Genomic DNA, 14,153 nt, shown 5'->3' on the forward strand with positions numbered 1-14,153 from the left:
GTTACCTACACAATATAATGGAATAGTCCAAATAAAAACGCAGGAACAACATGAAGCTATATTATTTATTTTGAAAGATGGACGAAAAGACAGTAACATGAATTTTTATTGCTGCAATATAAAAACAGTTTATTTTCATAAACATTTCGGTTTAACCTTCTAGTCTAACGGGAGTCGGCATCATCATATTGAAAACATTAGCTTAGCTATTAGAAATCGCGACACTGTTGTATCATATAAATCAAATAAAGACAAATGTGAACCTAAATATTATTCATATGGAATAAATACGTTGTATGTTTTGCACACAATATTAAGATATATGACGAGTGCACTTAATTACGATTTATTCAGAATAAATATTTAAAATATGACACATCATGTCAATGTGGCCATGGATGTGAGAATGTTTTTCATTACTTCCTTGAATGTCCATTGTACACTACTCAAAGACATAAACTGTTACAATCATTAGAAACGATTGTTAAAATTAGAACACTGATTTGTATTAATCGTATCTTACATGGCAATGCAGGTGTCTCATTTACTGCAAATCAGAATGTTTTCAAATATGTGCATGTCTATATCACTCCAACAAAACGTTTTCTCAGTTAACTTCTGTTGTACATATGCTATTATTGGGAGGGGACCTTTCTAACAATAAACACAATCAAACCTCTCAGTGACAAACCTGTTTTATATTCGATAGTAATTAATAGTAAAAACAATTTTGAGAAGAGAAATCATTTAGCATTTAAACACAACAAATTTCTATTTACCTACAATCAAACTTCTCAATAACAAACCTGTTTCAGGCTCACCCTGCTCTACTCACTAGACAGTGGACTGTTCCATTATACCCATAGGTGTAACCCTAATTAACCTTCTAGTTCAGTGTCTGTCAATTGGGTGTCTGTGTGTCTGTCAAATGGGAGATAACCGTTCCAAAAGACGTTAAACGGAACCCACTCACTCACTCACGCTTGACTTGAAGCAGTGAACATGAAAGTGAACATGTGACCATCGAACTTTTACATTATGCATCGTTGTTGATATATATCAGTATATTAAACTTTAAGATTGTCTGGTCCAGATTCAATTTTATTTACAGCTGGAACATTGTTGCGTTAAACGACAATCAGGCAAATTAAATTCATAAGTAAAGACAACTTGTATACACTCCTCTTCAGTCATTTCACAGTCACTTGTTCAGACATACTTTGGTTTGTTTGTGTTGCATTGGGTTTTTCGTCGGTCTTCTCGTCACATGTCTCCTGTTTTCGCTGTACCTACTCGTAACACATTAACATTACTAGCGTGGAACCTCACGTATAATCTGCATTGTACACCACAATGGGAAGTAAAAATGCGTAAATGTACGGGCACTCACGCGGGTGTTCTTAAAATGGAAAACAAGATCACTACCAAGAAGTTCTCTTTTAAGAAGAACGAGGTCACTTAACCTGAACAAGGTCGATCTACCTCTGTGTATGTATAGTGTGCGGTACCAGTATATCATCTACAGTCCTCCTATTAACATGGAAAACACTTGCATCCCTAAACAAGGGCGACGCCACAGAGTTGTGACGACAATATGTATACTGACTCTTGTCATCTCAGCAGCGCTGAACATATCGATGATTGTTCTTGTTTTGTTGCATACATTTTCTCGCAGTCACCCTGTAATCACAGCCGATACAAAGCGCATTGGGCAGGGATCTTTGTGCATTCCGTGTGAAACGCATAGGAGAGAGAAACGTACCTTGGCTCACTCCGAGTATGCCGATGTGGTACTTCTTCAGGGACGTCGGATATGCTGTCTGAGACATGCTAAGGGTCTAACACATCTTGTGTAACTTGTCAGTAAAGTGGTACATGTAACTAAAGACATATTTCGTATTAATAAACAGCCAACTATCAGCTGAATTTAGTGATTGAGTTTAGTTTTATACCACACTCAGCAATATTCCAGATATATGGCGGCGGTCAGTAAATAATCAAGTCTTGACCAGACAATCCAGTGATCAACAGCACGAGCATCGATCTGTTGAATTGGAAACCGATGACATGTGTCAACCAAGTTGGCGAGCCTGACCACACGATCCCGTTAGACGCCTCTTACGACAAGCATGGGTTACTGAAGATCAATATTCTAACCCGGACCTTCACGGGTCAATGGAAGTTAATAAGAAAGGCTTAACATGTTGGATTTTGACAAATCTGAGTATGACTCGTCCTAATACCCGTTGAACGGTTTTTGGAGTATGTGATAGTTTCCGAGCTTAAAGTGTGAGGAATGCACAAGTGATTCAGGTATCAGTTTTTGAAATTTACTACTGGAAAATCAAATGAGCCTGACAATAAAGCGGACAACTCCAGACCTGTAATTACGGTGAACTGGAGAATCGAGTAAATTGCTGTGAAAACCATTCTGGTATTTCAGTCTCTAACAAGAGCATTGTCTGATACATTGTCATCAAGTGTATATTTGATTAATATTTAATAATTAATTATGTTTGCAAACTGACCATCCAAATTGTCCACTTGTGTTAAAAATAGGTTTTTATTCTGTAAATAGAATAGTCGTGTATAATAAAAGACCAAAGTGATGCATTATTCTTTATCACACTGGTGAATCCCACCATTATAAAGATATAAAGATACTGGATCCCACTCAAGAATCGATGGATCCCACTCTGAAAAATCGTGGATCCCACTCAAGATCATTCGATCACTCCTCTGACACACCTCTTCACAGAGAATTGGCACCTAATCTGTGATATCGTGGATCCCACTCAAGATCATTCGATCACTCCTCTGACAAAACTCTTCACAGAGAATTGGCACCGACTCTATGATACGTACGCTATTAACATAGCCAGAGTGTTGCTATAATACGACCAAAACGTACATTATATTCTCTGCAATGAACCTTGGCAATCTATTTTTAAATATATAGCTTAACCCAAATGAGTCCATGCTCTTGATTATTCTAATACCGTTTAAATGTTCTGATACATGTGTGTTTATTGCAGATGTCATGCTACTTCTTTGAACACAGAGAACTGAACTCTGACTCGGGCAGGGCACGTCACATTCATCAAGGCGACGTCAAAGCTTCAGCCCACGTGTTCCTTAATCAGGTCACATTTAAGGGTACGTCTTGCAATGGTTATTTTAAGCATTATCTAGTTCTGTACAAATCGTGTTTCACTGGAGCAAAACACAAGTTTTGATATTGTTTGTTTTCATGTCGGTTAATACACAATTGCATGGAGTCCCTCTCTGTTGAACACATGTTTGTAAACGAAGCACTGAAAAATCAGTGATGGTACCAGGTGTTCGCATAAAGGGTAGCATCCGCTTGTGAAATATTTGAAATATTTATCCCAAATATTAGAACTCGAAAATAAGGACAAATATGTTTATCGTTATTCTAATAATGATTGTCATCATCAATTACAAATAAAATGCGTCGTATGTTTGCAGGAACCCATCTTGTGTGGAGCACAAAGCCCGGTTATGGAAGTGCCCATGTCACTGGTGCCATAATATTGGAAGACAACTCATTATTTATCCCAAAAGACGGTTTATTTTTCGTATATTCCTCTCTGACGTTTATTGTACGTCGTGGTGACATCACAAAGATGCATGTGACATATTCGTTATTACGTCACAATCCATGTTATTCTCCTGTGCCAGACATTTTACTACTAACAAACGTTAGTCTTCTTCATGGAGCGGGGCTGTTCACGGCAATAACTTTAGAGGAAAGCTTTTCCTTGAGGCGGTGAGATGTTCTGTCCGTCTTCGTGTTAAACTATTCTTATGTTTACCCGTTCGGTTTTCTTCATCAAACTATTTTGATGTTCGCCAGCTTTAGCACAAAACCTTAGAACGAAACTCTGTTCAAATATTTACAGTAATTATATATCATGTAAAACAATAAAAATAAAAGAAATGTTAGAATACATCCAGCTGTTGATTTATGTGACAAATAGAAAAAGACTGTTTGTTTTGGGTGGGTGAGGGTTGGGGTGTGTGGGTGGGAGGGGTGGGGTTTTTGTGGGTGGGAATGGTGGTGGTAGTGTGGTGGTTGTGAAACGGGGTTTAAGGACGTGTGACACGTGTACTGATGTGCGGATTCAGACAACAAACTTCCATGTGCAAGCTGTTGCTGGTGCTGCCGTTATTGCAGACCATGCTGTCCCCGTTTTGCGAACACCTGGTGTCACTACACAATTTCAGCGATCCGATCATGTCATTTTCACTGATGTTTTGCCTTTTACCTGCAGTGGAATCTGTTTTAACGTATAATCGACGATTCGTATTAAACAGTAATACATGTTACTGTCAGCATCGATATTCCATTAATATAATATTAATAACATACCAATATTTATCACACACAAAATTACATTTCAACATTTTACAGTGATTAATCTATAATAACGGATGGAAGGTGTAATACTGTATAGGGCTGTTGCAGCACATTAAGGCCGTAAGACTCGTCTGAAGCTGCTTCAAAATGTATTTCAGCTTTAGGAAATTACGGTAATAACGAAGTCAAGGGGACCCTAAGTCAAGGGAATCAAAGTGGACCACTGCCTCAAGGGGATCACTGACTCAAGGGGACCAGTAACCCAAGGGGACCACTGACTTATGGGAACCAGTAACTCAAGGGGACCACTGCCTCAAGGGGATCACTGACTCAAGGGGACCAATAACTCAAGGAGACCACTGACTCAAGGGGACCAATAACTCAAGGGGACCACTAACTCATTGGGACCATTAACACAAGGGGACCACTAATCCAAGGGGACCACAAACTCAATGGGACCACTAACCCAAGGGGACCACTAACACAAGGGAACCAATAACTCAAGGGGACCACTGACTCAAGGGGACCAATAACTCAAGGGGACCACTAACTCAAAGGGAGCACTATCTGTAAATTGCTTGTCGCTGTTATTATAACTTTAATTCAAAGTCGTGAGAACAGTACATGTTTTTGCCCTCAATAATGTTTATTTAATTAAAATATATTATATGTGTGAGGATATTTTACAAAAACACAAGAACGCGATAGGTCCTGGCCGACGTGGTGCTGTAGGTAGAGTGAGTGAGTGAGTTGGTTTTTACGCCGCAGTTAGCAAAATCCCTGCGAGAGACACCAGAAATGGTCTTCATACATTGTACCCATGTGGTGAATCGAACCCGGGCCTTCTGCGTGGCGAGTGAACGTTTTAACCACTAGGCTATCCCCGCCCCGCAGTAGCACTAAGTGGACAGTGGTGTTACGTTGAGTCAATGTCACCTCCGCTCACCTCTCACAAAAGGTTTTCTGATTATCGATTCTTCCTGAATTATGCAGTACCAGAACAAGAACTATTTTCCATTCACACCTGACTGACTGACTGAGTTTGGTTTTACGCCGCTTTTAGCAATATTCCAGCATCATCACGGCGGGGGACACCGGAAATGGGCTTCACACAATGTACCCATGTGGGGATTCGGGTCTTCGGCGTGACGAGCCAACGCTTTAACCACTAGGCTACCCCACCGCTCCCATTCACACCTGATACTGAAATTGAATGAACAAACATTTCTGACTAAATACGGCATTATGAATTAGAAAATCAACGTTAATGATCACTTAAAAAAGAAAACATCATTCTTACATTTGTATCCTTTGATCTATTTCAACAATGAGTAAACCAAGTAATGTAAGATGAGGAGAATAATGTAAGATGAGGAGAATAATGTAAGATGAAAAAGTATTGATAACATTGATAACACAAGACAAAAAAGGAAATTCCGGTGCATGTTGTTCTTTAAGATATGACGAATACTGCATCTTCGCTATATATTCATGATCCTTTTTGTTGCTGCCTCAAACAGTTGGTTCACCCGTGCGTGTACGACATAAATCATGTACTATTTATTCAGCTGTTGCAGGATAGTAACACTGCAGAGGTAACATATGGCAAAACTCTATTTAAGGCAGTACACGTAAATAAGCGACATTATTTAGCAACTGAAATACACATATGGCCTCGTAAGTGATGGGATATGGACAGGATACCATAGAACAAAGTATGTCACTGCATAAACACAAATGTAAAATACAATATATGTTATTCAACTGCCACTTTTGTCTATGTTAGTACACGTGAGTATGTATAAATGAATGTTAAACACAGTTACATGTAAACAATATTCAACTTTGTCACACTTATAACATATGTTATATTTGGGATTACACTTTCTTAGTAAACCATAACATATGTGTACATTTGACCACTTTCTAAATGGCATTGTGTATTCATTTGTCACACTTGTATGGGGTAATAAGGTTGGTAAACCAACAATTATTAACATTACTTAAGGCACTGGTCAATTTTCGGGGTGGACGGAATAAATATACGTTCAAGTATCGAATACAATGCTTCTTTGTAGAACGTTTGACCCTATGGTATTACATGGATATAACACATTGGCCACCAATAAAATCATCAATCACAAACATATTCAAGTCGAGAGTATTCAGCGCCCTCTTTATCCGGTATAATCAAGGCAGATCACTCCTGTTCAGGATCTGGTAGAGAAATGTCTATATGATACGTCTTACTCAGAGGCACCACAAACAAGACACCCAGGAGCCACATCTCCTCCGAAAAGATCACACATTACAAATTAAGAACACAACATTAACAATGAAAACAGAATCAACCATGAAAGCTGACAGAACAATGTACACCAAAAGGTGATCGTTCTATTCTAATAAGAAGATTATAAAAAAAATCCACAAACTTGATACAAGTTTCTTCCATGTGTCTACCATGCACGGTCGTCAGCACAACATCGGTGTAATTAAACCAATTACAGATTATGAGTCGTCGGTACACATAAATAAATACATTGAAGTAGCTGCTGACTGTTTCAATGGGAATACTAAGACACGAAATAGTCAAATCTGAAGGACTTTCATTACGAATTATAGAACTGGGCTGAAGCAGTTACAAGGAGACTTTGAAGTCAAAGGAGCTAATTTTAATTATACAAATTTTGATTTCATTGGTTAAATTTCTGTAAACTTTATATTCACCGCACATTATAGCAGTTTTATACAACAATGGCATTTTGGAGGTTTGAATCTTCAGATCAACCTTACCAGTAGTGGTTTTGTACACCAGATCGAAGTGCTTGGGCGATCTTCCTACCAAATAGACGCCAAAGAAATTAGAAGGAGGAAATGGGTAAGAATACGCTCTTTATGTCCCTACGAAATACAAGCCAAAGAAATTGGATGGTGGAAACCGGTAGATATACGACATGTTGCTGACGTGTACAAACACGTGATCATCTTGTCTCAGCCTGACTGTAGCCGACAGGAAGCTTGTGACGAATCTTTCACTCACTTCCGGCATCGTCTTCTTGGCCAAAAGGATTACAGTGCTGCCAAGGTTTGGCAGGTGTGTGTTGGTCCTTCTGATGGTGTGGATGATGTTTTCAGGACGTCGCCGTCGTTGGTGGGTCTTGAACGTGAAGAAGGAGTAGATGCAGTATAGGCCTGACTTTGTTACCCGCAGTGTGTTGTTGTCAGAGTAGATGTCGTTGCTTCTGTAGGCGGAACCGTAACCATATTCCTCGGTCCATTCCAAAGAAGGTTCTGGATGGAATTAAAATTGGTTAACGTCCCGTTAACTAAACTTCACACATGTGTGACGTCAATGCATTTGGTGTTCTTAGTGTACTATCAGTACAGGGAAGGAACCAAAAATGCCAATTGAATTTAATGTTCAAAGTCTAATACAAAACTAAATTTACTTCTATGTTAGCTAACATATGTACAACATACCCTGGTTATAATGCCATCGTTTGTCCAGGAGGAAATATGGCATTATATCCAGGGTGACAATATAACCAGGTAGGACCTCAGCAGGATGGTTGGTGGTACGACATTACCACCTGCATCATTGTGTCCTGCAATGATCCTTAACGGACTGGATAATCCCAGCGTCTTGGGGCTGCAGGTGACTTCTTGTTGTAGGTGTTCACCAGTGCCACTAATTAGAACAGTCCAACATCCACTGTCCAGCGACCTCCTAATCCCTTATCCAAACATTCAGATATGGGGGAAAGAGAGGTTAAACCGGCAGGAAGTGTATAGTCACATGTGTTGAATACTTAAATCTTTAATGAGTTTGTTCAATGAATCTGGGTCATATCAATTAACCAATTAAGTTATGTATACTACACGCAGACAGTGTAATTGGCATAATAACCAGGGAAAATTTCTTTTGTTCCAAAAACAATTGGCATTGTATCCAGGGTGGCATTATAACCAGGGTGCACTGTAGTGGCTTGAATACTGGACACCATGATCGTCACCACTTCTCGCCAACTAAACGTGCATACTCATATTTATCACGATGAGGTTCGGTGTTACAGAGAAATGGCCGTGTTTCACTACAAGAAACGTTTATTCTGATCTCGGTTTCCAGGAATTTACCGTTTCATACAGTGCCTTCTTGAACGAATATTCGTGCGGGTTCAAGGCCCAAACCAGATCAAACTCCCGACTGGTAATATTACGTGTGTTCTTATGTATCTACGCGAGGCAATATATTACAAAAATACGTCATCCCTGTCATACACAAATAATACAGATCAACGCATCCTGAAATTATTACCCCACGTTATTACTCTGAACTCTGTATACGTACTTGCTGCAGTCAATGCGTCACTTTCAAGATACACATGGGCTCCAGTGTAAATACTTTGAATGACTGTGGAGTCATTGTTGTTGGTGTCTTGGTTCCTGGTCCTGGTTGTATCAAAGAATCGGTCAGCGAACTGAAATGTTATAAAAAAAAGAACGTTCGTACCAATTTGATCTGTTTCCTGTTGTTGGTGCTTTGGTTCCTGTTGTCATGGAAATAGTCTGTTGAATTATTATTTTATTTGACTTGTGTGGAAAGATCACATTCATATTCGAACTGTAATATTGACTCTTCTAAATACAGGTCATCTGCTGATCATCATAAACTGAAATAAAATACCTCATAAATTTACTGAAAGCTGTTTCAGACATCCTAAAGCAAAACAAAGTACTCAAAGGTTGTTTTTTTCAGGCATCAGCATAAGTAGGTGGGTATGTTTTACATATTTAGCAATATTCCAGCAATATGACGGCGGGCAACACCAGAAACGGGCTTCACGCATTGTGGTTAATCGAATGCGGGTCTACGGCGTGACGAGCCAACGCTGTAACCCTTAGCCTACCCCACCATCCAGTCAGCATAAGTAAAGTTCGTGGCACTCCTGAATTGACCAGACTGGAATAATCGAACAGTTATCTATTAGTCATGCTAGCCAACTTCGATGTTACAAAATCCAATAGCAGGCTACCTATGTTTTCCAGCCCTCCTACATTCTACTTACAGATCTCCTAAGACCTACTCCCCTTATGAAATCAAATCACCAATAAAACCAGTTGGGTTTAAAACATTATTAACATTACTTAAGGCACTGGTCAATTTTCGGGGTGGACGGAATAAATATACGTTCAAGTATCGAATACAATGCTTCTTTGTAGAACGTTTGACCCTATGGTATTACATGGATATAACACATTGGCCACCAATAAAAATCATCAATCACAAACATATTCAAGTCGAGAGTATTCAGCGCCCTCTTTATCCGGTATAATCAAGGCAGATCACTCCTGTTCAGGATCTGGTAGAGAAATGTCTATATGATACGTCTTACTCAGAGGCACCACAAACAAGACACCCAGGAGCCACATCTCCTCCGAAAAGATCACACATTACAAATTAAGAACACAACATTAACAATGAAAACAGAATCAACCATGAAAGCGAAGATTATAAAAATCCACAAACTTGATACAAGTTTCTTCCATGTGTCTACCATGCACGGTCGTCAGCACAACATCGGTGTAATTAAACCAATTACAGATTATGAGTCGTCGGTACACATAAATAAATACATTGAAGTAGCTGCTGACTGTTTCAATGGGGAATACTAAGACACGAAATAGTCAAATCTGAAGGACTTTCATTACGAATTATAGAACTGGGCTGAAGCAGTTACAAGGAGACTTTGAAGTCAAAGGAGCTAATTTTAATTATACAAATTTTGATTTCATTGGTTAAATTTCTGTAAACTTTATATTCACCGCACATTATAGCAGTTTTATACAACAATGGCATTTTGGAGGTTTGAATCTTCAGATCAACCTTACCAGTAGTGGTTTTGTACACCAGATCGAAGTGCTTTGGGCGATCTTCCTACCAAATAGACGCCAAAGAAATTAGAAGGAGGAAATGGGTAAGAATACGCTCTTTATGTCCCTACGAAATACAAGCCAAAGAAATTGGATGGTGGAAACCGGTAGATATACGACATGTTGCTGACGTGTACAAACACGTGATCATCTTGTCTCAGCCTGACTGTAGCCGACAGGAAGCTTGTGACGAATCTTTCACTCACTTCCGGCATCGTCTTCTTGGCCAAAAGGATTACAGTGCTGCCAAGGTTTGGCAGGTGTGTGTTGGTCCTTCTGATGGTGTGGATGATGTTTTCAGGACGTCGCCGTCGTTGGTGGGTCTTGAACGTGAAGAAGGAGTAGATGCAGTATAGGCCTGACTTTGTTACCCGCAGTGTGTTGTTGTCAGAGTAGATGTCGCTGCTTCTGTAGGCGGAACCGTAACCATATTCCTCGGTCCATTCCAAAGAAGGTTCTGGGTGAAATTAAAATTTGTTAACGTCCCGTTAACTAAACTTCACACATGTGTGACGTCAATGCAGTTGGTGTTCTTAGTGTACTATCAGTACAGGGAAGGAACCAAACATGCCAATTGAATTTGATGTTCAAAGTCTAATACAAAACTAAATTTACTTCTATGTTAGCTAACATATGTACAGCATACCCTGGTTATAATGCCATCGTTTGTCCAGGAGGAAATATGGCATTATATCCAGGGTGACAATATAACCAAATAGGACCTCAACAGGGTGGTTGGTGTTACGGCATTTCCACCTGCATCATTGTGTCCTGCAATGATCCTTAACGGACTGGATAATCCCAGCGTCTTGGGGCTGCAGGTGACTTCTTGTTGTAGGTGTTCACTAGTGCCACAAATTATAACATAACAGACCATAGTCCAACATCCACAGTCCAGTGACCTCCTAATCCCTTATCCAAACATTCAGATGTCGGGGAAAGTGAGGTTAAACCGGCAGGAAGTGTATAGTCACATGTGTTGAATACTTAAATCTTTAATGAGTTTGCTCAATCAATCTGGGTCATATCAATTAACCAATTAAGGTATGTTCCAAAAACAATTGGCATTGTATCCAGGGTGGCATTATAACCAGGGCATTATAACCAGGGTGCACTGTAGTGGCTTGAATAATGGACACCATGATCGTCACCACTTCTCGTCAAACTAAACGTGCATACTCATATTTATCACGATAAGGTTCGGTGTTACAGAGAAATGGCTGTGTTTCACTACAAGAAACGTTTATTGTGACCTCGGTTTCCAGGAATATACCGTTTCATACAGTCCGTTCTTGAACGAATATTCGTGCTGCGGGTTCAAACCCCAAACCAGATCAAATTCCCGACTGGTAAAATTACGTGTGTTCTTATGTATCTACGCGAGGCAATACATACAAAACTAAGTCATCCCAGGCATACAAACATAATGCAGATCAACGCATCCTGAAATTATTACCCCACGTTATTACTCTGAACTCTGTATACGTACTTGCTGCAGTCAATGCGGCACTTTCAAGATACACATGGGCTCCAGTGTAAATACTTTGTACGACTGTGGAGTCATTGTTGTTGGTGTCTTGGTTCCTGGTCCGGGTTGTATCAAAGAATCGGTCAGCGAACTGAAATGTTATAAGAAAAAGAACGTTCGTATCAATTTGATCTGTTTCCTGTTGTTGGTGCCTTGGTTCCTGTTGTCATGGAAATAGTTAGTTGAATTATAATTTTATTTGACTTGTGTGGAAAGATCACATTCATATTCGAACTGTAATATTGACTCTTCTAAATACAGGTCATCTGCTGATCATCATAAACTGAAATAAAATACCTCATAAATTTACTGAAAGCTGTTTCAGACATCCTAAAGCAAAACAAAGTACTCAAAGGTTTATTTTTTTCAGGCATCAGCATAAGTAGGTGGGTATGTTTTTACATATTTAGCAATATTCCAGCAATATGACGGCGGGCAACACCAGAAACGGGCTTCACGCATTGTGGTTAATCGAATGCGGGTCTACGGCGTGACGAGCCAACGCTGTAACCCTTAGCCTACCCCACCATCCAGTCAGCATAAGTAAAGTTCGTGGCACTCCTGAATTGACCAGACTGGAATAATCGAACAGTTATCTATTAGTCATGCTAGCCAACTTCGATGTTACAAAAATCCAATAGCAGGCTACCTATGTTTTCCAGCCCTCCTACATTCCTACTTACAGATCTCCTAAGACCTACTCCCCTTATGAAATCAAATCACCAATAAAACCAGTTGGGTTTAAAACATTATTACTACTCATTGTTATGTTGATTTATGCTGCTCTGTCAATGTGGAAAACACGTAATTATGAAAAACATAATTGTCATAATTAGTCATAAGACTGCAGTCACGCCTCCGCGTGACTCAACTCGTGACAGTCTCCCATTGTTAACCTGTCCCATAAACCAGATGCTATGTAATCGTACATCCGAGTTAAATACACTTTAAACAGACTTACGATTCGCTTGGGATATCACCTATAAATAATATATACAGCTCAGCATGACATCTAAGTGCTACACCACTATGTGTTTACTGTCTGCTCGGCCCTAATTTAAGAACCAACGAATCCATTGTCAGTGAAACATTAAAACACACAAGTCTCGAAACCAGATCGTAAATCATGTTATCTGCAAGTCTGTACTGGTAATCTTGTAGGGTAACAGGTTGGGACTATCCCACAACCATGGTACATCCTAGTATCGCCGAATTATGGTCTTTATAGACAGAATCATTATTACCAATATTGCTCATATCGGCACCAATAATATCACCTAAATCGTTATCATGATATAAACCTATGTTTTCTAACACATTTATTAAGCATGAAGCAATTAAGACTCAAAAGAGAGTAAAAATAAACTCACAATCGCCAATAGCCGCTGAAGCCCTTCAGCATTTTCCAGACAGCAGACGGAAGTTGAATCAGTCACGTGATGCACGGTTATACCGTGCAAGTCGGTCCTCCTGTGATTGCCCGGATGAACACCGACAGAAAAGCAGTCCATGCATATTGTGCCCTTGTCTACTGCAGACACAAGAGCGTCAGTAGACAGACTGCCACTGTCAGTGTCGTGGATATCAACGTGTTTCCATAGGTAAAACGTCAACACAATGTTCAGTAACAACGATAACAAAACTGCAGATAACACGATGCATTGCTTGATCGTGCAGGACGTCCTCGGGTGGGGTGACGACTGTGTGGGATGAAGGCCGTCCACCTTTGTGTAACTGTAGACAGACCTTCTAGGTGTTGTCGGGAGATCAAAGGTCACTGTAGACACTTTGAATTTCCCGTTGGGCTGTCCCAGCAACAAGGACAGGGCACCCATAGTTCTCAGCCGAAGTCCCGTCCGTTGTGGTAACACGTAAACAAACTAACTCTGTCGCTGAGCGTCATAGTCTATAAATAGATGGCGGGCCTATCTTTCATGTGTTGTTACGTTTTGCACTAAAATAGACTCTTCCTGCTTGTATAATCTATCAATAAAGGTCAACGCCTTTACATTTCTTTGAGAGGCATTTTACAAGAAGTGAGCTGAAGGAAAACCAAGTTCTTTACATTAGCATTGCTGTTTTTAGAAACATTCACACACTGTTGTGCAGTCACAAGCCGAATCGATTTCTAGACGCCTTTATATTGTTGTCAATGGCTGACGGGTCACGATGGCCTGATGAAACGAGCTTGTGAGATCGGATCAGGATACTCCAGTCCAGGCGGTTAGCCCAATCTTGAGTGCTGATCTAAATAGATCCTTAAGCATAAATCATCCAGATAAGACGTTTTCCTGTTGATATCATTTCGAAACG

General features: G+C 39.9%; 1 protein-coding gene across 2 annotated transcripts; it reads right to left on the minus strand.

Annotated features, from left to right (window-relative positions):
* Positions 1–6,121: 6,121 nt before the first annotated feature.
* LOC124282364 lies at positions 6,122–13,750 on the minus strand. Of its 2 annotated transcripts, none has more exons than XM_046718337.1 (3): positions 13,211–13,747; positions 8,730–8,859; positions 6,122–7,672 (listed from the first exon to the last, which is right to left on the minus strand). In XM_046718337.1, exons 1-3 carry the CDS (start codon positions 13,673–13,675, stop codon positions 7,275–7,277), a joined length of 993 nt encoding a protein of 330 aa, XP_046574293.1. In that variant the 5' UTR covers positions 13,676–13,747; the 3' UTR covers positions 6,122–7,274. The 2 variants fall into 2 exon arrangements, with proteins under 2 accessions (XP_046574293.1, XP_046574295.1); XM_046718339.1 differs by lacking the exons at positions 6,122–7,672; positions 8,730–8,859 and adding exons at positions 10,354–10,769; positions 11,802–11,931 and having other exon boundaries at positions 13,211–13,750.
* Positions 13,751–14,153: the final 403 nt, after the last annotated feature.

Source organism: Haliotis rubra, unplaced genomic scaffold (assembly GCF_003918875.1).
Source record: "Haliotis rubra isolate DU_JTF1 unplaced genomic scaffold, ASM391887v1 Scf299, whole genome shotgun sequence".
Classification (NCBI taxonomy): domain Eukaryota; kingdom Metazoa; phylum Mollusca; class Gastropoda; order Lepetellida; family Haliotidae; genus Haliotis; species Haliotis rubra.

Bases quoted from the DNA above. Each gene is read 5' to 3' on its own strand.
- LOC124282364 (XM_046718337.1), bottom strand. From the start codon at position 13,675: ATGGGTGCCCTGTCCTTGTTGCTGGGACAGCCCAACGGGAAATTCAAA. The intron at 8,860-13,210 runs GTGAGTTTATTT...ATAACATTTCAG, and splicing joins TTCAGCGGCTATTGGCGATT to TTCGCTGACCGATTCTTTGA. The intron at 7,673-8,729 runs GTACGTATACAG...AATTCCATCCAG, and splicing joins TGACGCATTGACTGCAGCAA to AACCTTCTTTGGAATGGACC.